The sequence below is a fragment of the Typha latifolia genome, chromosome 6, assembly GCF_019914945.1.
Source record: "Typha latifolia isolate L0001 chromosome 6, TyphaL0001v2, whole genome shotgun sequence".
NCBI classification, from domain to species: domain Eukaryota; kingdom Viridiplantae; phylum Streptophyta; class Magnoliopsida; order Poales; family Typhaceae; genus Typha; species Typha latifolia.
This window is the reverse complement of record NC_133091.1, coordinates 12,322,456-12,346,730: the sequence shown is the minus strand read 5'-3', so window position 1 is coordinate 12,346,730 and position 24,275 is coordinate 12,322,456. Positions and strand designations below refer to the sequence as shown.

At 36.7% G+C, this 24,275-nt stretch overlaps 2 protein-coding genes and 1 pseudogene across 2 annotated transcripts; all 3 read left to right on the top strand.

Moving 5' to 3' along the window:
- Positions 1-2,708: 2,708 nt before the first annotated feature.
- Positions 2,709-6,365, top strand: LOC140790640 (putative disease resistance protein RGA4; annotated as a pseudogene).
- A 1,725-nt stretch (positions 6,366-8,090) lies between these two features.
- Positions 8,091-10,130, top strand: LOC140791092 (GDSL esterase/lipase At1g09390-like). The gene is made up of 5 exons (XM_073141485.1): positions 8,091-8,478; positions 8,673-8,858; positions 8,962-9,122; positions 9,274-9,544; positions 9,635-10,130. Exons 1-5 carry the CDS (start codon positions 8,226-8,228, stop codon positions 9,865-9,867), a joined length of 1,104 nt encoding a protein of 367 aa, XP_072997586.1. The 5' UTR covers positions 8,091-8,225; the 3' UTR covers positions 9,868-10,130.
- Positions 10,131-11,736: 1,606 nt separating this feature from the next.
- LOC140790951 (probable inactive DNA (cytosine-5)-methyltransferase DRM3) lies at positions 11,737-24,028 on the top strand. The gene is made up of 11 exons (XM_073141271.1): positions 11,737-11,787; positions 12,396-12,445; positions 12,532-12,657; positions 13,656-13,752; positions 13,884-13,930; positions 14,259-14,375; positions 14,978-15,068; positions 16,717-16,832; positions 18,372-18,474; positions 19,654-19,730; positions 22,616-24,028. Exons 2-11 carry the CDS (start codon positions 12,443-12,445, stop codon positions 23,915-23,917), a joined length of 2,079 nt encoding a protein of 692 aa, XP_072997372.1. The 5' UTR covers positions 11,737-11,787; positions 12,396-12,442; the 3' UTR covers positions 23,918-24,028.
- The last annotated feature ends 247 nt before the right edge of the window (positions 24,029-24,275 follow it).

Sequence of the window (24,275 nt, the reverse complement as noted above, 5' to 3'; positions counted from 1 at the left end):
AATTTAAGATTTATCTCTAATGTGAGTTTTGGATGTGAAACCCTAGTTGAGAATAGATGCGTAAAAATTTATTCTTTTTCTCTTTCTTTCACGGTCATTAATTTTATAATCCTAATGATCTTATTGTTTCACATAACTGACAGTTCTTTTATTGGACCACTGGTTGTTTCTCTGATAGCAGCCAGTACATTGATTTTTTATGTATGTGATTTGCATTCTCATTGCTGTTATTCTTTTTGGGTTTAAACTATATAGAAGTAATTCTCAATGCATCTAACATCTCCATGTATTCCTTTTCCAAAATAGATGTCCTATACGGCCATACACCATGTTGGTGTCGAAAAATTAACATGTAAAGGACCTGTGATAACCTTAGTCCTTGTTGGTACTGCATAAGTGTTGTTACAATAGAATGCAAAGAATCACTCATGTTAGGAAAGAACCATTAATAACATTGTAGGCTCTTATTCCTGGTAAGGAAACACCTAATTTGAGAGAGCTTAAATGGGTAATTAGTCTTCTCTTTTGCAGCATGATACTCGATGAATTATTGGGTCATATTTACAAATTACAATTATTTGATTGTGGTATGACCTTCTTCATCACTTCATGTGAAAACTTGAAGATGTACATGAGTCTATACTTAGAGTGGCCCAGACTTCACCTGTCAAGCTCAACGAGCGGCTCGGGCTTGACTTGGGGTTGGCTCAGGGTTGGCTCGGGCTTCGCTCGGTTGAAGCTCGAATCCGGCTCGGCTCGGTCAGAGCTGACCTGAGCACGAGCTGCCAAAACTAACTCAAAATTATTATCGAGCCGAGCCTAAGCTAGAGCTGGCTTGCTCAGGCTTAGCTCAATAGGCTCGGTATAAATCCCTACCTCATCATCCGCCAAGGTGCGTGGGTGCCGCCTCGTCCTCCACAAAGGTGCACCCCTTCCTCCTCCTTTCTCCTCCTCCTCCTCCTCTTCCTTCTTCTTCGGCAGTGGCTTTCTTCTTCTTCTTCTTCGACAGCGGCAAGCAGTCGCGGACCCGCGGTGCCCCGCCCCTCCACCTTCGGCAGCAGCAAGCAGTCGCGGACCCTCGGTGCCCCACCCTTCCTCTTCCTCCTTCTTCGGCAGCGTCAAGCCGTTGTGGATCCATGATGCCCCCACCCCTCCTTATTCTTCAACGGCGGCAAGCAACTGCAGAGCCGCGGTGTCCCACCCCTCCTCCTTCTTCGGCAGCAGCAGGCAGCTGCAGACCCGTGGTGCCTTGTCTTGTCCTCCTCCTCCTCCTCCTTCTTCTTCTTTGGCTTGGCTTGGGCTTAATCTAGCTTAATCCAACTTGATCCGGCTTGGCTTGATGATATGCTCATTTTAGGATCGAGCTCGGCTCGAGTTGAGTTGAGCCGAACCTGAGCCCAATTCTAAGGCTCGAAATTAATTTGGAGTTGGCTCACTCAGGCTCGGCTCATTTACACCTCTACCCATAGTGTTAAGTTTACTGTAGTTGGTACAGCCACCCAAATAAGTGGTGTTTCTTTTTCTTTGTCTACTCAAGTTTACCAATTCCTTGGCTTGAAAAATCGCAGTCGAGAGCTGAGTCCAAAGATGCTTTTCTGGAACAAGTTGCTGCTAAATATCTGCAATGACTAGTTACAAGTTTTCTATTCATCTTTTGGCCTCACCAATATGGAGAGTAAGATGGATCATGTATTTATTGTTTTGTTCCAGACTGATAAAAGACTGTAGTTATGCTTCATTACAGGATTAGGATCATTGATCAATGGAAAGGAGTTTCTCCATGCAGTCTAATCCTTTGACATGGGTCATAATGATACAGCTCTTAACTTCTTCACAAACTTAAACCTATCCTCGAGTAGTGGACACAATCCCATCTATCATCTCATCGAGTATTAAAGATTCCATGAAGGCTCGTTATTCATTTCTATGTTATTTATTTCTTAATTTTCTTTGTAAATTAAAGTTGATCCGATACGATAATTTAATTTTTAAATAAATTTAGATTTAGTCTAATTAGATTTAGGTTATAAATAAATTAATCCATCTAACTCTATTATTAATACATTATGTTTGTGTTTAATGCCGCAACTCATTTAACAATTTTATAACTCGACGAGCCGATCCAATATGCTTCTAACACTAATCCGTTTATATTCGATTACCATGTTTATAACAAAATAAAATTTATTTAAATAATACGTGGCACTCAATAACTCGTTTATACTTATATAACTTATTTAAAAAATGGATGAGTGTTTATATTTTTAAAATTTTAATAAATTTAATAAATAAGTCGTATTTATATTTGGATTATCATGATCGGGTCCAAATCTGATTAGTCGGATACGATTGCCACCCCTATTCTATTCTACTTAGAGTAGATACTTTTGATGTATTTTTACGACATTTTCACTGTAATATAATTGCCTATTAAAAAATACTATAAATAGATCAAATTTTGGTTGTCTTTAGTTTTGGAGTACTTTGGCAAAAGCTTGCAAGCTGGTCGGAAAATTTTCATTGGCTAAAGAGGGTTATGCCTGTCTTCAGAGAGAGAGAGAGAGAGAGAGAGAGAGAGAGGTCCACTGCCAGCTGTGCATCTCTTCGAGCAATTCTAAATTCAAGTAAATGTCTAGAAATGAAGCCCTCCACGTCACAGCCATAGACTTCGGAGTCAACCACAAAAGTTTACTCTATTGCAAGTCATTCATATCCAGATATTTCCATTCTTCACTTTGGAGTTCTGGGAGATCTGGTCGGTCTGGTGATGGCTGGAGAACTTGTTGCATCTGCCGTCGTGAGGGAGCTACTTAAAAAGTTAAGCTCTAAGCTATGGTCGGAGCTTGGACTGCTGTGGAACTTCAAGAAAGACCTCGAAGGCATGAAGACCACCCTGGAGTCAATTCAAGCAGTCCTTGATGATGCAGAGAAGCAATCTCTCAAGAACAAATCAGTGATCCTCTGGTTGAAGAGACTCAAAGCTGTAGCCTACGACATTGAGGACATGTTGGACCACTTCCAAACCCAAAATCAGTCAAAGGATACCAAGGTATTAAAGTATTTCTCCTCCTCCAAGTCATCTTTTTTTCTCCCAAGTATGGCTCACAGATTGAAGGGCATGAGAAAGAGACTGGACAATATTGCGGCAGAAAGAAGCAAATATAATCTGAGAGAGGAGGTCATCCTGTATCGACAACAAATAATTGAAGGTCGCAACACCACCTCCGGTGCTCAGAGATGATGTTTTAGGGAGGGAGGTAGAGGCGACAGAGATAATAAACAGGTTACTGTCTGCAAGTGATGCATCGACCGCTTTCTCTGTTATACCCATAGTCGGCATTGGGGGCCTAGGAAAAACGACGCTTGCCAAACTAATCTTTAATGATGACAGGGTAAAGGAGATCTTTGAGCCAAGGATATGGGTTCATGCTATGGAATTCAACGTGGAAAAATTGGCAGGAGGTATACTATCATCGGGGACCAGAGTGGATTATAACCTTGGCAGCAATCTGGAGTTTAAAGTGAGAAGAGCCCAGGAGAATCTAGATGGGAAGAGATACTTGCTTGTCTTGGACGACGTGTGGAATGAAGACTGGGAAAAATGGGAAGCCTTCAAGCAGATGTTACAAGGTGGCAAAAGAGAGAGCAAAATCATAGTGACTACCCGCAGTGAACGAGTTCCTTCAATAATGGGCGCCGAAATGCCGCATATGTTGAAGCTTTTGTTAGATGATGATTGCTTGAAGTTGTTCGAGCAAAGGGCATTCGGTTCAGCTGATGCAAAAGATAATCATCTAGTATCAATTGGAGAGGAAATAGTGAAGAAATGCAAAGGTGTACCTTTGACAGCTAATGCTCTTGGAGGCATGCTCCACATGGAAGAAAGTAAGAGATAGTGAGCTTTGGGAACTGAATGAAGAGGAAGGTAGAACCGGATACAGGACATCTGAGGAGCTCGGAAAAGCTTTACCACTGAAGGTAAGAGAGCTCGGAAAAGCTTTACCTCTGAAGGTAAGAGCAAAAACTTTACCACGGAAGGTAAGAGCATTATACTTCCAAAAATGCAGTTCTCTTCCTAAGGGAATCTTCTCATACACTAAATGTCTTAGAGTCCTAGATTTGAGTAATTGTTCCTTGGGTGAGCTACCGACTTCAATATACAAGTTGATGCAACTGAGGTATCTCCGACTTCCACCTCATCTTCGAGAAGTAGATGAAAGGATAGGAAAACTTTGGACCTTAGAGAGGTTAATAATATCAAATAGTACGGTTATCCATACTTTGCCTACATCTATCGGCAAACTTCAGAATCTGATTTACCTTCATATACTTCATTGCAATAATCTGTCAGAGATTCCCTACTCCATACGGAGCCTCCAAAAACTAAATTGTTTAAAATTAGTTGATTGCCGTAATCTTAGAAGCCTACCTGAATCTCTGGGCAATCTCGTGAGTTTGAGTTTAAAGACATTGAATATCAAAGATTGTCCTAATCTAGGAATCCTACCTGAGAGCATCCAACACCTTATCAATTGGAATTAGCACGGTGAAAATCGCTAGCCACACTTTCAGATTGGCTTGGGAAACTCTCCTCGTTGCAATCTTTGCAGGCCATGTCCACTCATCGACCGTTTGCCCCAGAGCATCCAATGCCTCACAGCACGGCACTGAAGAGCTTTCGTATCGCGGGTTACAGTGGAAGCTTATTTGAAAGCACTCAAAAAGACAGGTTTTCTTGGCACCAACTTTTGTACCACTAGCAAAGGAAGTCGTTTTTTTTTTCAAGGAAACATAGCCAATTGAGACTGTTTATTTCAGAAACCAAAGCAAATTCATATGATAAAAGTGTACAATTACATATTAAGAATTATATTTACATATATCAAATATTAAGCAATTGCTTAATATGTAGATGGTGGAAGATGTACTAATTCATACTTTAATACAGTACATTAATAAATTTGCATTTCATTTCATATTAATCTTTAGCCCAGTTGAGTTCATCTTCTTCACTATTTACATATTTATAGACTGTAGAGATAGTATAAACACGAGTTGGATGAGGAGCCACATGGAGTCATTCCTCCCAAATCTGGTCAACATTCATCTTTCTTTTATCTCTAATATTGAACACCTGCCCGTGCTAGGACAGCTGCCTAAGCTTGAGAAGGTACTTATTAACGATATGCACAAAGTAAGGAGAATAAATGAGAAGTTCTGTGGCGCCAGAAACACAGCAGGTGCATCATTCCCCGCACTAAAAAGACTAAGGCTTAAGAATATGGAAAATCTTGAACAATGGGTGACTGCTGCACTTGTAGAAGACGGAGAAAGAGGAGCATCCATGTACCCTTGTCTTGAAGATTTAGTCATCGATTGTTGTCCCAACCTGCAAGACTCATGTTTTCCACCTTCAGTTAGGAGATTGGAGCTACAAAGCTCGGCGCTACGACTTCTTACGTTCCTACATGTTGGTGAAATGTCCCTCCTCAAACACTTGTGCATCAAAGATCTTGAAGGTACGTTAGTTTCACTTGAGAGCATCCAAAAACTCACCTCCTTGGAGTCTTTGGTGTTTGTAGAGTGCAAATCGCTAGCCACACTTCCAGAATGGTTGGGAGAACTTTCCTCGTTGCGATCCTTGGAGATTTGGCGTTGTCGATTCATGGATCGTTTGCCCGAGAGCATCCAACGCCTCACTGCTCTGAAGAGGTTATGTATCGCGGGCTGCAGTAAAAGCTTATTGGAACGCACTCATAAAGACACAGGTGAAGATTGGAATAAGATATCTCACGTCAGAGATATCAAAATAACCATAGGTATGTATGTACGTACATTTTCTTAATCACTTTCTTTTTTCCTAGTTAGCCAGCTGACAATTTCCTTTCATATTATTAGGTTACAAGTGAGATTTGTGATAGATCGATGGCAGCAAACAAGTGATTATAAATAAAAGCAAACAAGTCTTATCATGGGCTTTTTCCCGCCGACTCCTTTGCCAGGGGAGGGGCTCTTTCCCCATCCCTTTGCTTCATTGGTGGGAGTTTGCAGTTTTGAGATATCTATTTTTGTCAAAGCTGTGCTCTGTTGGTGGGGGTTTACAGTTTTGTGAGAGGTTTGTTGTGGTGTCAACTATGCCATGCTAAAGGACACTGAATCGCTCGTCTGCGTTATTCTCTTAAGCTTCTTGTTGCTTTTACTTGTGGTGCTGTCAGTGTTGGCTCAGCCTTGTTTCGAAAGCTGTTGTCCTACTTCCTTTGATTTCTTGCTTGAATGCTTGAATTTAGTATTGTATTTTGGGTCGATCTGTATCTCAGCTAAGTTTAGGGCATATTAGAGGGCCGAAGCCTTATTTTCCTTCTCTATTCGGTGTATCACGTTGTAACAGATATTAGGCTTAATAAATCATTAGTCCACAAACTTTTTCTCTGAAAAAAACCATAACAATGCTTAGTTTGTCACCATGCCTACCTGTGAAGCCGGCCTTCTTCACATAAAAAAATCAAATCATTTTGGTCATCACATCCTACACCAAAAGGAGTTCCTTAATCTGCTATTACTTTACATTGGCCAAATAAAGAGAGGGCATCCAAGCACATTTCCTTATGTTATCATGTGTTTGTCTAATTAGCAAAATAAATATTAGTTATATTGTCAATCAGAATTATTGTTATTGTGATCTTGCTTAGTTGCAAAGAACATTGTGTGATGTTTCTTCAGTGTGTTTATATTTCAACCTCTACTTACTGTGTAAGTATGCAATGTATTGAAGTTTGTGAACCTACTTAGAATTAGATTGAAGCTAATTTTGAGAGAAGTGGAAATTGAATAGTGCGCTAATTAAGCTGTTGCTATTAGAATTTGAAATAAAAAATATTTATATAACATGAGCTCTTTCAACCATCTGAGCACAATTCTATTGGCATGTATGATATACAAATATTTCTTGTCCCGCTGCATTGTTATTTCCCACATTAATTTTATGCTTGAATTTAATTTTGTGTAATTTGTTCTCCTTTGTTGTTGTGACTGCTTTGTGTTACCTTAAAATTTCTTGTTAGAATGGTTGTTTCTAAACTGCCTTATATAAACACACTAAAGGAAAAAGTGAAAAAGACCGGATTGCTCAGCAGGGCGAAGAATAAAATTAACAGAAGTGGTGTTGCATAAAATTAAGTTGTCAATTTACACAAGTGATTCCTCTGTTTATAGTTTAATCATTAAATATATATGATTAGACCCTATGGATCCCAATTTCAATCATATTGGGGTTATTCAAATTTAATCACATAATAGTAAACTAATAGTGAAGAATATTATAATATCTAGTCCTGTATTTGATCAAAGCAGGACTTTACCTCAGGACTAGACTTTCTTTGTGCCAGTTTTTTTTTTTTTTTTCTCTCTGGTTCTTGTGGACAAAGAGTCATTCTTCACCTAATACTTTCCTTTATGATTTGCTTAATCCTGGAGATCGAAAGAAAATTCACTGTTAGAAGTTCTGTGTGAACCTCTCCATAAATATCATACGAGTCTCTCAGTGTGCTTGATATATAACTCTCCTGGATTGCTCCATGAGCTAAGCCATTTGAGATTCAGCATCTCTCTTGGATCTCCCCCCCTGCTCACTATCCAGAGATAAAAGGAAAATGCAATACCAGCACATTGGTTTGGCCATGAGAAGCAGTTGACTCTGTTTATATAATTGACTACACATGGTGCAACTATATATTGAGTAAGAATAATCTTTTTCATATATCAAACAATTGTTTAAGCTGTAGATGGTGGCAGATAGACTAATTCAAAATTCATTTATCCGTTCCAGATAAATCTTTAGCCCAGTTGAGTTCATCTTCTTCATTATTTATATATTTCTATACTGTACTGATAGTATAAACTATAAAAACAAGTGATTGATGGAAAGTTCATCGCAGTATCTATTGCACTATTAGTTATATATTTCTAATATCTTGACATTATTTATATATTTTGTGAATTAAATGTCAAGCATGGTTTGTGGAGTAAATAAATGAAACACAAGTATCTATTTTGTCATGTTCCTCATTTACTTCTATTTATAGCACCAGGGAAGTAACATGCAGCTGTTGTATCTTCATGTGGCTGTCACAATTTTGTTATTATATCTCCCCAAATTATATAGAGATGGAGATTATAAATTAAGCAGTAGATAACCAGCTGAATGCAGTCTTGAGAGAGGAAAGGATATGGGCAAGGGTCGTGTAAGAGTTCCTCTCTTTGTTGCCCTTCAGGTGCAACTCCTTAAAATCCTACTCTTTTGTTCAGCTAGTAGTGTTGTTCATTCCAACTGCGTCATCTTCAACTTTGGAGACTCAAACTCTGACACCGGAGGGCTCACCGCCGGCCTTGGCCTCTATCTTGGCCCGCCTGCTGGCCGTCAGTTCTTCAACAAGACCACTGGTCGCTTCTGCGATGGCCGCTTATACATTGATTTCATCTGTATGTATCATCTGTAAGATTCTATTTGAAGAATCCTCTGCAAAATAATTCTTACTATATCCGATATCTTGAGGTATTTTTTTACACTAATTCTTACCTAGGTAAGGAAACCTACTCAGTGAACTATTGGATCATGTTTACAAATTGCAATTATTTGATTGTGGTGTAGCCTTTTCATACTTCTTTTTTTGCAGGTGAAAGCTTGAAGATAAATTACATGAGTCCATACTTGGAGTCATTAGGCCCAGACTTCACCCATGGTGTGAACTTTGCTGTAGCTGGTGCTGCCACCCAAGTAAAAGGAATTCCTTTTTCCTTATCTACTCAAGTTGGCCAATTCCTTCACTTCAAAAATCGCACTCGAGAACTCAGGCCTAAAGGTGCTAAATATTTTTGATGCTAAGTTTTAGTTTGTAGTCATGTTTTGGCATCACCAACAGAGCTTGCAGATGAATTATGTATACATGTTATGTTTCATTACAGGAGAGGGATCATTGATCAGCGAAAAGGAGTTTCGCAATTCGGTCTATTCCTTTGACATGGGCCAAAATGATATTTCTATTGGCTTCACCTCAAACTTAACCTATCCTCAAGTTCTGGACACAATCCCTTCTATCATCTCAAATATTAAAGACTCCATTGAGGCATGTCATTACTTTCAACCTCTAACTGCAAACAGAGTGATTTTCTATATTAAAGATTCCAATTCTTGGTTCTTTCCATGATAATTCTTGCTATACTGTTTTTCTCAGAGGCTTTCAGTATAGTAATTGATTCAACTACTTTTAAATGCAGCTGGTATACCAAAATGGTGGCCGAAAATTTTGGATATATAACACTGGGCCACTTGGTTGTTTGCCTCAGACTCTTGCACTGCGAAAAAAGAACAACAGCATGCTTGATTCACTGGGGTGTCTTGCAGATTATAACAATGCTGCTAAAGCTTTCAATGTGCAACTTAGCGAATTGTGTGATGCTTTGAGGTCTGAATTCAAGAACGCAACCGTTGTTTGCACTGACATGTACAAAATTAAGTATGATCTCTTCGCAAATCCTACAAAATATGGTGAGTTCTGATGAATTTTTCTCTGATGGAAAGTTGTGCGTTTAAAAATGGTTATGAAGCATTTAATTCCATGTATACTTTGTGTTGCAGGATTTGAGAATCCATTAATGGCTTGTTGCGGCCACGGCGGGCCTCCATATAACTACAAGGATAGGATGACTTGTGGCCAACCTACTGCAACAGCTTGCCCTGATGGCTCTAAGTACATAAGCTGGGATGGAGTTCATTATACCGAAGCAGCTAATAGGATTATTGCTTCAGAGATACTATCTTCAGATCACTCTGTGCCTCAGATTAAGTTAAAAAATCTTTGCAAAAGTTAAAGACCAAGAACTGGATCTTAAATAAGTTATCATCATCTCATGATTGGTAAAAGGGCTCAATCATGCTAATAAGTAGTGTTCCAGTAATCCAATATTGTGATTCAGTGATTGTGGATCTAATTGTCATTGAATAGTAGGTGTAAAGCAAGTCTTATACTAGTAGGATTCATTCAATATGTTGACTGATGTGGATGTGTGATTCAAGGAAGATTTTTTTTTTCTCATGGATGAAATTTATGGAAATGTATCAGGCTATCTGAAAATGAGTGCATGCTTAATCTTCAATATAAACAAAAATAGGATTTGATTTACTTGATAGATTGTTGACCAATTGTAACATAATCCTACCTTAATTTTATTCTATGTCACTAAACTTCACATGTGATTTCCAATAATCCTAAGTTACTTTAACATCTAAAGGGGCAAACATATATTTTACTCTCGAGTTGGGTCTTAAATCAAAATATTTTCTTGTACTTTAATTTTTATCACTTTAACTCTTTGTGGCGTAAACTGTTTTGAAATAGTTAATTTTTCTATCTAATACATTCCATGGTATATTTGAAAACAATTGGATTTTCTGTTATATATTGAATGTAATTTTATAAATTACCTTAATTATCCACTTCATCAAATATCGTTCTAATTTTTATCAAACACTAATAAATCATTACTGTTTGTTAGAAGTGAATTCTTCACAGAACACTATTATGCTTAGAACTGCTTTACAAACAGTGTAGAAAAAAATGATGACATGATATCTTATTAACTCTTGAGTATGTTAGGAATTGATTTCACTTGAAAATAGATTTCACTATTGAAACATAATGAAACTAAAATGAAATCCATCTAATTTTGTTGTTTAGAATTAGATAGAAATTCATTCCATTATACTCATTTTTTATATTTTACTCGCGAACTTTAATAAAACCTCAGTCATCATATTCATTACATATATTTAAATCTATCAAATTCATTGAAATCTCATCACTTAATAGTTCTAACAAAATCAGATTTGATAAAATTAGAATTTCAAATCAATTGAGTTCCATCTATTTGTGATTTTTCTCTCCACAAAACAATTAATACATAGATGGCAACTCATGTGTCACTCTCTGTGGAATATTTGTAGAGTAGTTTTAGGTAAAACTTCATTATTCTCTATTTACCTTATACTTTCTAAAATCAGTTTCTTAGCTCGCTAATAAGATAAAGGCTCAAATGATTAAAAGAGAATCATATTGTGTATAAGGGTCTGTTTGGTTGATAGCTTTTCTAAGTGCTGCATTAATAATAAATGTATTATCTAATTTAAAAATTATTATTTAGTTTGATGCACTAAATCCAAACAACAGTATTTAAAAAGAAAACCATCCTAACCTAATCAAATGGATGCTAAAAGACTGCATCTAACCGTCCCAACTTGATCAATCTTTTTCCTTTTATTTCGACCCCAAACTAACCCAACTCATTTTTCATTTTCATCTTCAACAATAACTCAGTTTTCCTCTCCTCTTGTGTTCTATTATTCTCTAATTAAACAGTTATTTACTAACTACGTTGTTATAAAATATAACTAATTAAATATGTGTTTAGTAAATATAGCGTTATGAAATACAACTAAGTCATTTATTTATCTAGATATAATATCTAGAAAAATATATATTTTTTAATACACATATATTTTTTAATACAAAAAGACGAAACTACCCTCTGAGTGTTTCGTGAGTTTGAATCCAGGTTGTATTGCTGCACCGAGTCCAAGCTTACTACGCATAACGAGGGCAGTTTAGTCAAATGCGATGGCCTCCCTCCACTATCACCTCCCCTTATTTAACTTTTTTTTTTTAAGTGTCCGAAATAAGAAATCTCTCTCTCTCTCTCTCTCTCTCTCTCTCTCTCTCTCTCACGAGCGCCAAGGTTCGTCTATGCTTCTCCACTCTTCTTTTCTCTTCGATTCTAGATTACTGTTGTTTTCTATGTTTTCTTGCAAAATTTCTCTGCCAATATTGGTGATCTTCTAACCATTATTTCCCCGTTCGCGTCGCGTAACTTTTGTCCGTATTTTCTCGAAATGATGCGGTTATTTTTGGTGCCTCGGAGTGATCTAGAGCTAGGGTTTTAGCTGCCTGTATCCTAATCTATTTATTCTCCTCTTCTCAGTGTCTCTTCGGTTTTCGTAATCGCATTCGTTATGTTCCTTAGATTCTTCGAGGTCCTTGTCCTTTGTTCTTGGGGGTTTGTCTAGTTTTACCTTGTATGCATGTTCTTTGTCCTTCTATTAAGATGGAAGGGCGAAATCGTGCAATGTGTTCTGGGAAGTGCTTTTCTCGAAAGCGTAGCGGAATATTCTGGATTCCGGATTATGATCTTGCGCAGTCCCTGGAAATTACCGAATTTGTTCTGATTTTTGGTTACTTCGGTTTGATAATTCTACTCTGAATATATATATATTTGGTATTAATTCAATTGCATGCTTTCTTCTCCTTAAGGTACCCACATTTTCTTGTAAATTGCCCATTTTGCAGGAACTGTGAGAGGAATCTTCACAGAGAATATTTGCAGTAGCATTGAGATGGTACCAATTGAAAGAAAAGTGATGTCTTTTTCTGACAGATGTTTATTTTTATGCTTCGTCTGTAGTGTTGTCTTATTTTTGTATAGGTTAAGATAGAAGATTATGCAGAAAGCAGTGCAAATCCAAATGCTGACATTGTATATCAACAAGCTATACCTAGGGTTGAGGACTCAGATTTGAAGCCTGGTTCTGGACCATTTATAGTAAAGGAGGTATCTTCCCTTGATTTTAAAAGTCCCTGCATGTTATTACTTGGTTATTACTTGTTCTTTTTTTTTCCTGGTTGGATTATAGTAGTATCTTTCATTAGATAGTAAATTTCATACCATGGCTAAAGCATTATCCCTTGAGACTCCTTTTGGTCTTTTCTTTTGCCAATATAATTAAATTATGGCTTTTTAATTGTTATGAACACAATATCTTTTTCAAGAAACTACTTGATTAAGGATTTCAGATTATCCCCACATAGGATTAACCTTCCATTGCAGAATAAGGCATTGATCTTAATTCTAAGAGCTGATACAACAAATACTACTATTAGGAGAAGTAATGAGTAATGACAACTGTGTGGTTCGACTCAATCTCTATCTTATGTAGTCAAAATTTTATATGGTAAGTTTTTCCAGTGAGATCCTAATATATGAGGTGCAAGTCATTTACAGTTATTTGTAGTTGCATCTTAAAACGAATGAGCTTTTACTAGGTAATGATATTGGATGATACTAATGGAACACATGGGAGAAAGGAGGGGAAGAGCACAACGTTCAGGCTTAACTTGGCAGAGCCACATCTCCTCTCTTATCTGTTCCCAGTTACATGATGCCACTAATATGGCAAAGATCTCATATGACTTGCACAAATTAGTTTTCTTTGTAACCATTTATACCATGAGTTGTGACTACACAGTTTTTTTTAAGGTTGAACATCTCTTTAGAAATTCAGAATCTATAACAACAGTATGTATCTTAACTTGATGTCATGTGAAGTTTGATTAGAGAGATCAACATTAAATTAAGCCTATTCAAAGGATCCATTAGCCCATATTGGATACTATAGATGGAACGCTCTAGTTATATGCTACTTTTATGCCTAGCAACTCATCCTATTTAAAAATAGTTAATCTAATGAGATCAGATCAATTTATGATACCAGATCTTCCTTCGGTTTATTTTATCTGGTTTTCCACTTATCTTCTCCTGATTTATTGTAGGAGTGTTTTCCGTCGTCATCCTCTGGCCATTTAAGATCTCATTTTGTTGGCATGGGATTTTCATCGGATCTTGTTGAAAAAGTGATGAAGGAAAACGGTAGGCTAGTGTACTTATAAAAATATTTTCATTTTCATATCCATCGATGCAACACTTATCGTCTCCAATAGAACACTCTTTGTTATTTTTCCTGTGAAACCTTAGGATTACTTGCAATTGTCTTCCTGCAGGTGAAAATGATCCAGAGCTTTTATTGGAGGCTCTTCTTGCACAATCTGTAAGTGATCCTTAAGAATGTCATTCTCCACTTTGTCACTATGGGAACCCCTGAACTATTTTTGGCACAGAATGTGTCTATTTATGGTGCATTATGTCCTTTTTTTTGTTAGAAAATGCATGTTTTGCATTTCTGTGATAGTCAAACAATCTGGAATGAGGTAGTTTTGAATTCTTCAAAAGTTTGTTTTCTCACTTCTAACAGGGAAATATTCATCCTTTTCTGCCTGTCATGTTTTTAGCATTTTACGTTAAGAGCTCTGGTGTATATTTTTTCAGGCTAAATATCTAAAGATGAATTTAAGATCTAATTGTCTCAAATGAAATAGGCTTTTCAGAAGTTGACTTCTGAAACATCAAGCTCTCTTGAAGGCTTTTCTAGCTCCGACATGGATGAAGGCGATTCACTTCTTGAGTTCACTGCAGATGATAATGAAGAACATGAGGTGATAGTTAAGTTTCAATTCCTGTCTTCCATTTCATATTTAATTTTAAATTGAGTTTGAATACTCGAAGAAGCTTCTGCTTATGTGACATTCATGAATAATCCAAGAGGCTTTTGGTTTGTTATGTGTTGCTTACCACGGATTCTTCCACTATCGTTACTGTTGCTAATTTTACTGGTGTCGGGATTTCACGATTTGAATATCTATTTCAGCATATTTTGGATATTGAGTAATGTGGTGTGCTGTCATAATGCCATTTTCATAGTGTTCTTATGTTCTTGCCTATCATCTAGTTGGCTATAGGGCTTTAGGCGCTTTCTCCAATAGCTGATGATATTTCCATTTTCTTCTCACCAAATGACTGCTGTTGCTTGATAGTTCTCTCATACTAGGTTTCTAATTTCTAAATATTCTTGAGTGTCTAGGCATTTCACTGGTTATATAATTAGTTGTTTGAACATAATGTTGCATGGGCCCTTCTTGCTTGAGTTCATCACTTCTTTTCCATATAATTGTGGTTAACTATTGTGGTTAACTAAGATATTTAGTAGTCTTTTCATTTCAGTTTTCCATCTATGATCATAAGTTTTTGTTTGTCACAGGCGCCTTCTGATAGCAATGTGGATAGGAGGTCATATCTATTATCAATGAACTTTTCAGAGCAAGAAGTTGATTCAGCAATAAATCAACTTGGTAGTGATGCTTTCCTTATAAGTCTCTTGTAGAATACTTTATCCTCTTATTGTTGGCATTTATCATTATTCAAGTCGCATTAAATTGAACAGTTTAGTGTAGTATTGATTGTTTTCTTGAATAACAGTTTGCTGAATTTAAAAGTGGTGTCTAGTGGTCCTCTAGATTTACTCCAATGGTGAATTTGTGATTCGATGATTACTTCAGATTGCTGTCTTTTCAGAATTCCTTCATTGCGATATTACCTCATTCTTCGCTTTTATGTTCAACTGATTCGGGTCTCACCCTTTATGTTGTGCAAGCTAGTTTCAACTTCTTACCTTTTAACCTATTGTTAAGATGTTTCCTCCTCCGAGCAGAAGCTATGATTCCTTTATCCTAGAGAAGTTATGAACTTATGATAAATTGCAATTTATTCAAACTATTCAAAATTATATTTACAAGCTCTAAATATTTTACATGCTTTTAAATTATTGAAGTGGATTTTGTTTATGTCAGGAAATTTCTAGTTTATGAATTAATTAATGTAACAAATTTGAATGTCTTCTTGCTCTATGGATCTATGCTTTCTTTTCTTGTGTTATTTTCTGATGATTATATTATTAGATGACTATAAATGCTTTTAAGAACCGGGTGAGACTTCTGATATTTCTAGAAAATTCGCCACTTTTTCTCAAAGATATAATTATGACTGAGCAATACCTAGGTGTAAAATTTTAGTGTGCCTTGGATAAAGCCAAATCTGGGATTATATGCAACTTTTGCTGAGTAAAATGCTTGACAGCAAAATATTAGTGACTTGAAGGCTTAAACTCTACAATTGTTTGTATATACTGTTGAACCATTGGATGATTACTGAAGTATCCAGAAACTAATGTTGCATATTTGTGGTAAAGGATCTTCTATAGGTGCTTAGATCATTTGATCTATTGTATGAATTTGGAGGTGAACATTGACTCAAACATTGATTGAGCTGAATTTAGCATATTTTGCTATATTAACCATACTACCCGCTTGTTGTTCATAGGCCACATATTTTGTGATTAGACTAACTTCTCTCTTGAATAACCAATCAATCTACATTAGGAGAGTGACTGGAATCTCTACCTGTGATAATTACTTTCAAATTATGCCAAATAAAACCTCAAAATTAAAACGTACTATCAACTTCATTACTGATTTTAGGAGTCCAGGAGACTGGGCTCCTGTTTGATTGCTTTGAGGAAAAAAAGATGGCTGCTGTAGTTGAATACCAGATCCATGAGAAATATTATCATTTAAATAAGTGAGGAATGGGAACTGGATATCTTCTTAATGTATTATATATCTCTGTTACCTACAGTTGTATCTTTTCAGGGATTCAGATAGTGTAGCTGATTTAAGGATGCTATTACTGACTATCTAATTGTATTACGTATCTGCTTTACAATGCTAACTCTTCAAACACTGTACCTCGATGCTATCATCTCTATTTGTTTGTTATCATGATGCAGTTTAAAGTACATATATAAACTGTGGAAGCACTAAATGAACACTCTCCATTTATCATTTTATACTATTATACCGTGTTAACTTAGTTGAACTTTGTTGCTATATATGATCAACTTTACATAATTACATCAATGAAAATGTTTGTTACTTCCATCAGGTGCAAATGCTCCATTAGTACAACTTGTAGACTACATAGTTACTGTTCAAGCTGCAGGATTCCCTGTGAAAGAGGAAATGAATGCCTCAATTGATGGTGGCACAGGAAAAAATGAGGTTTTTTCCGTCTATGTTCATAGTACTGATCTCTATTTTATGTAGACTGAATGCCATTATATCTACGCTTCATGGCACATGTATGCTTCTCTTACTTCATATGGTCATGTGCAGTTTGACCTTAACTCAGCTTATCCATGAGAACACTAGTAGTAGTTGTAATGGAGCAATGCTAATGGGAAATGGTCACAGAGAAGCAGCCTCGAAATAGAACAACGTGGGTTCAACTGATAAGGAGCTGTTTCTTTTTCACTCAATGTTTTAAAAGGTGCTTGTAGTATGTGGGCAGTAGCGCCTAAGCGGTGTGCGGGCACTAATGCAGTCTAACATTCTTAATATAAGAACCTTAAAACTAATTATATATGATATATATTTATATACTAATATAGTACATATAATTTTTTTTATAGTCCAAGATAATATAATCCTGATATCTGATGATCATCCTTGTATTTGCTGAAAGCTCTATTTAATGTCAAGAAGAACCTATGTTTTTTAACTAACCGGTAAGCCCCAACCCGACCAACTTTGCCTACCTGTTAGCCTGAGCTGACCTGCTATCTTGCAAAGTCAGCCTGATTTGCTTCCCCAATAGGTGAGCCACTAGGCCCCAGCCAAGCCCCAAAAGGCAGCCCAACAAGCATAAATGGAGTTGCCTTTTGTGTTTGTGCTGCCTCATGTTGGTGGCCGCGCCAGCTAATTTTCAAAACACTGTTTTCACTTAACATCCAAAAAAAAAATTAAATACTTGCTGAACTCTGTTCTCGGATTATTTGCTTATTTATATTCACTAGAAAGTCAATACTAGTTTGTCAATCTAATTAATGTATAATTTAGACTGACAATCAATCATAAACTTGTCTTAAAATTTTGGTTCTCCATCAAGGCAACAAACAATGACCCACTTTTGCATCTAAAAATTGACAGACTTACTGGTCTGCCTGTAGTATGATGTAGGTATTCAAATGCATGATTCCATCTTAGGTTTGATTAGGGTGGATATGGGTTTATAACCCTTGACCTGGTTTTAATAGCAACCTGAGATCTGTTTTTGTATCCAATGGATACAGCCATACAGGTTGACGCCAAACACTTTCGCTTCATAGACAATCAGTTTATACTAGTTTGTTCCATCTAGCTTATTACCTAAGTCATCAATAGCTTCATGCAAGTTTATCTTATTCTTCCACCCTTGTTGATAACAATATGATTAGCTTATCCTATCACGTACTTATTTGCAGCCTGACTGCCCTAAATCTGCAGTGGTTTAGGGACTGCATCCACATAAATGACCTCAGAAGGTGTTTCTCATATAAATATGATTGTGTAGTTAAGTAGTTATGTACAAATAAGACACCTATCTGTTTTCACTTTTTATTGTTTTGCTGATAAGAAAGTGATTAATTGGGTTTAATTTTTTTATTTTATCATGTAATACCACAAACTTGCCAACAATTTAGACCTTTGATGCTTGACGTCTTTAAAAGCTAGCATTGAGTTGGCAATATTTTAGAGTCTTCTAAGTTCATAAAATGTTAGGGAAATTCTGCTGAAACTCTGTTTGGGATGATGGACAAAACACTCTCTTTGCTGCAAATGGGCTTCACTGAAGATGAAGTATCATCAGCTATTGATTATTTTGGTAAGTAGAATGTCAACAATGCGGTAAGTAATGTAACCAGTGCTATATTGCTTCTGCAGAGTCTGTATTTTACATTGTAAAAAGTTTTTTTTTTCCTGCAAAATGTTATTATTGTATTAGGCTTTTGTACAAACTGGAATGCAGGTTCTAGAATGACATAATATGTATATCACTGTTATCTCATAGTATAAAGGACATATATATGGTCCAATAATGCCACATTAAGTTACAGACATATTCTCGCAGTAATTTGCATGAATAAAAAAAGAAAAACCTTACCCTCTCAAAAGGGAGTTTCTACTAGAGTCAAAAGAGTTCCACTGCTCAAAAGTTTGTTTCCTTTTGTACAATGTTTACTTTATATTCTAATGATGACTGCTTTAGATTTTCTTAATTTTATTTATTTCCTAAATATTTCCACTGCTCCAAAACTCTAGCTAGCCCTAATGTCAAAGTATTTCCACTGCTTCAAAACTCTAGCTAGCCATAATGTTATACTAAAGGTCTTAAGCAATTAAGTAAACACTTGCAAGAGGGCTGCGTTCCTGGCTTCCATGTGAAGTCCATATCCAAGTTGAGGTTGATCTAAATCCTAATCTAGGGCTGATCCTATGACGTAATCCTTGTGAATATTCCCCAAACTAGAGACTAACATAAACAACCAAACAATTAATTAAAGTTGAGTGTAAGACTAATCAGTCAAATAAACTAAATCACTTGAACTAACTGTAGAATTTGCTCGAACTTTTTAAACATAACAGCGATATCTTGTGAACAAATGTGTTGTGCCACTAGCATTAATAATAATTAAATGAACATCATGCAGTAATTTAAAGGGAATCACTTGGTGTTGTGGTAAGGGTTACCATTTGCCGGAGCCTCGTACACTAGGACTCCCTTTTTATTGTGTAGCACTTCACAAGTCATTTGATAAAATTTCTGCTATTTTTCCATCAACCCAGTTCATCTTCATTTCATGTTGTTTCATCTGTAATATTAGATGACAACCTTTGTAACTAAACTTCATACTTGCTAGTGAGTTTCTTGTAAATATATCCTCTTCAAGACTCGGTATCCCTCTTGTTTGACTTCTTAGATGATTTCATTATCTTGCCAGAATTTGGTGAGAAGCCTACTCATTCCTCAGCATCTAACAACCTGGCTATTTTCACTTTTCAGGTCCAGAAGTTTCCATTCTGGAGCTTGCTGATTCTATTTTTGCAAGCCGATATGCTAAGGGAGTTGATCAAGAAGAGGTGTCAACATTTAACAATCACAGTTTTGTTTATTTTCTGAGTTCAAGTACTCTATACAATTAAATTATACTAGATTTCGTGTTTCTTGGTCTGAATTTATTGATTATGTTGGAATCTAATCTGCAGAGAGTTGTAATTAACACTTTTTTTGACGTTAGATTGTTATGCATTGCTCGTTGAAGTTTTGCAATATATGTATTTTCTTTTGGTATTGGTGTGATACAATGGACTCATTAGGGTTTTAGGGAAAGAAGGTGGCCAGAGAAGAAAGAGAGGTAGAGTTTCACATCTCTACCCTCAAACCAGGGTTTCACACTCAAATCTCATAAAGGAGGTAGAAACAATCTCAAAATTATTTGTTAAAACCCTAACCGGGTGTAAGTTGGTTTATATATGAACTTTGCAAATGCAATAAGCAAATACAACCCTAAAACATTGAAAATAAGCAAATTCAATTCTAAATGCTAGAAATAAGCAAATACAATTCTGAACACCAAAAAGAAATAAATATGTAATGAAATAAGACTCATAATAACTTTCCTAAAAGAGGGATTATTAGTTATCGGCATCTCCTGAGCTAATACATGCGCTAATATGATCTATCGATGATGTTCGCATTATTCTCTTCAGGTGGGAGAGAACTTAACTACATCAAATATGCCCTTCTGTTGCTCTCATGTTGCTCTAGACTGTTAGGGTCTTATCGCTCTAAGTCACTTCGATCAAGCTATATCATCAAATTTAGACCGTCCTTTCTAACATATTGGGGTACCGTCAAGTTCCATCATCTCTAGCAGATATGATCTCAATATCTAAAATTTAATTAATTTCATCTACTATATTAGGTAGAATGTTGGAAAGTATGGATAAGAAGAGGCTTCCATGAATCGGCTCATAGATTGGCTCATTTGTTTAAGGCATATTGGGGTGATCAGGATTGTTAGACTAGTTTCAGCCAAGTATTTATTGGATCGGCCAATATTTGATCCGTATTAGGTCAGGATCGGTTGATCCCGCCCAAAATGGTCCAAGAATATGGATGTGGGTCAGATTCAAGAAGGATACAACCCGAATCTCTTTCTTTTCTTGTTTCTCTTCTTTTCTCCCCAGCGACGACACCCATGGTAGATCCAACGATCTTGACCTTCGACGACTTCGGGTTAGTATTTTATTATTTATTGTTTTCCTTTCTCTCTCCGACGCCTTATCTCTCTTTCTTTCTCTACTCTCTCCGACGAGCTGCCTCCCTCTCTCTCCCTCCGATCTCTATCTTACTCTCTGTAGTCATAGAGAGAGTTAAAGGGAAAGAGAAGGGAGGGAGAAGAAACTAAAAAAAAAGAGATAAATTGATGAGCATCAGTAAGAGAAAGAAAAGGGAGAGAGAAGAATTGAAAAAATAAATTGACTTGCGAGCAATAAGAGAGAGAGAGAGAGAGAGAGAGAGAGAGAGAGAGAGAGAGAGAGAGGTGGGGGGGGAGGGGGAGAAAAGAAAGGAGAAAATAAAGTTTTGAGTAAATTAACATATTTTTTTAGTTTTTAGGTTTCATATATAAATAATTATTATTTTCTTATTTTTTAAATTTATAAGAAATCCTGTATTTTAAAATCATATTTAGAATTTTACGTAATTATAAAAATAATTTGATTCGATACGGGCGGTCGATATTATCTCAATATTGAGTTTTGGAACCTTGCATGCAACCTCAGAAGACTTTAGAATAGTTGGGAAAGGGCATGACAAGAGTTGTTTGATTTTGTGAAAGCTTTGATAGTGCTCGTTGACCACTTAGGCTCACCTTTTTAAGGCAATCAGTTATCGGGGCTATAATTGTGCTGAAATCTCTACTAAATTGATGGTAGAAGATAGTAAGCCCATGAAAGCTTCTAACATCCCTATGTTACAGGGCTTAGGCCATTATTTGATAGCTCTAACTTTCTTGGCATTGGCGGAGGCTCATTTAGAAGATATTATTTGTGAGAAAAGTACATTTCTTAGGGTTAACATATAACTGTGCCTTTCTCAAGACAACACAAGTTGACATAGATGGTCCACATGCTGCTCCGGAATCGACTATAAACATGGATGCCACTAAAGTATACAACATGTGCTTGTGCTATACCATTGTACTAACATTATCCTAATAACAGAATGGGTACGCCAAGATCTAGAGAAGATACACTTAAAAGTTATCTCTTCAGTCTTAACATCTTGTGTTTTTTTTCTTTGCATATTGTGTCGTTCAATGTTCCTTTCTTTCTGAACAACTAATCCAAAGGTAGATGCATGTGATATAAGCGATGGCATCATTTGACCACCAAGTGTTACTCTACATGCAATCAACTATTACTCTTCTTTAATTTTGACAGTGGTAGTAAAATCCTGCTTATTTTGATGGAACTTTTCCTTTATAAAACAGCTTTTCTCCGTCATAAGATGCATAAAGGAGTGTATAAATAAGCACTTTTCAATTGCATTCTGCACATGATTGCATGAAAATAATTATTTCCCGGGGCCATGAGAACCAAGATGAAGTTTTCCTTTTCATTTTATGTAACTTGTTAGGAGGGTCTTATTCTAGTTGTTCAATGGCTTAATTACAGCATATTATGTCTGGAATCTTGATTAGATTTCATTAAGTTACTGTCTTTCTGCCTATATTTGATACCTGTACAGCATAATTAGTTTTTCTTTGACACCTCTAATAATTTTCTGTTATTCAAAATCTCTTATGGACTAAGATGAAGCTTGATCAGACCTGTTTACCTATTAAACTGAAATCTACTTCTAGAATTCCATGATATAATTTATTTTGGAATTGTCGTGATCTCACTGAGAATCATTCTACCATTCTTCACTGAAGGTTTATGCTTTCTGTTCTGTGCAGGTTAAAATAAATGGTAAAAGTATCATCAAAAGAGAATTTGATTATATAGGTAATGTAACAACAGAGTGTCCAGAATATGCATCGAGCTCCTACATGAGTCTTTATGACCATGAAGAGAAGGTAATGATAAAAAGGGCCAAACACGTCCTTGATGACAAAGAAGCTTCCAGTAGTACCCACAGACAGCAAGGGAAGTTGGATGAATGGAAAACAGCTTCCCATACCAAGCCAAATTCATATGATATGCTTGGGGGCTCAACAGAAGAAAGGTTGATTAAAGAGGAAGTACCTGAATTGATGACACCAAACATCCAACGAAAAGTTCATGGGCTCATCTCCAAGCCACCTTATTTTTTCTATGGAAATGTTTTGGATGTCTCCCAGGAGACATGGAGAAAATTATCACAGTTTTTGTATGGAATTGAGCCAGAGTTTGTCAATACTAGATATTTTTCTGCTTTCATCAGAAAGGAAGGCTACATTCACAATCTTCCTACCCAGAAAAGATCTTGCATCCTCCCAAAGCCACCAATGACTATTGAAGACGCGTTCCCACATACCAAGAGGTGGTGGCCTTCGTGGGACACGAGGAAGCAGTTAAGCTGCATAAATTCTGAGTCTACAGGCGTTGGTCAGCTGTGCGAGCAGCTTCGGAAAATAATGTTGGACTCACAAGGAGTGCTTTCTAGAGAACAGCAAACAAATATTCTTCACCAATGCAAGACATTTAACCTGATGTGGGTGGGCCAAGACAAGTTAGGCCCTATCGAGCCTCACCAAGTGGAACCCATCCTGGGTTACCCAGTTAACCACACTCGACTTTGGGGATTTGAGCCAGCTGAAAGACTCAATGCACTCAAATACAGCTTTCAGTCAGACACAATTGGCTATATTTTGTCAGTCTTGAAGGACATTTATCCAGATGGACTGAGGGTGCTGTCCATCTATACTGGAATTGGAGGTGCAGAGATTGCCTTGCATAGGCTTGGTATTCATCTTAAATGTGTGGTTTCAGTCGAAGCATCTGAGGTCAACCGAAAAATAATGAGGAGATGGTGGCACAACACAGAACAATCTGGTGTACTGAGGCAGTTAGGAGGTATCGGGAAGCTGACCATTCACAGGCTCGAGGATTTTATCAAAGAATTTGGTGGTTTTGATATTGTTGTTGGTGGAAATCCAGGAACCTGTGTTACTGGAAGTTCCACTGTAAATAGTTCTATGGGCATGGACTCAAACCTTTTCTTTGAATTTGTGCGTGTTGTTCAAAGAGTAAGAAGTATAATAGGTAGGAATAATTGATAAAAACTCTGAAAATAATTTCCTTGATCCATTCTTAAAATGGAAGAAGAAATTGTACAGTAACCTACCATGCACATTGTATTTATGCATCACAGCGTCATGAGTTGGTTCTGTTTGCTAGTGTAGTACCATTTACCTTTTGATTGTTGAGATGCAGCATCTGAAGGACATAAATTTCAAAACTGATGCTATGCAGACTGAGTTAAATGATCTAATTGATGTTCTGGTGAACCCCAGCTGTAAAAAAATAACCTTCATTCGGCTGTGCACGCAGCCTAATTTGATCTTCTGGTGATTGTAGGTAGGCCATATAGGCTAAACCAGCAGCGATGGCCACCTAACAATGGGATTGCAAGGG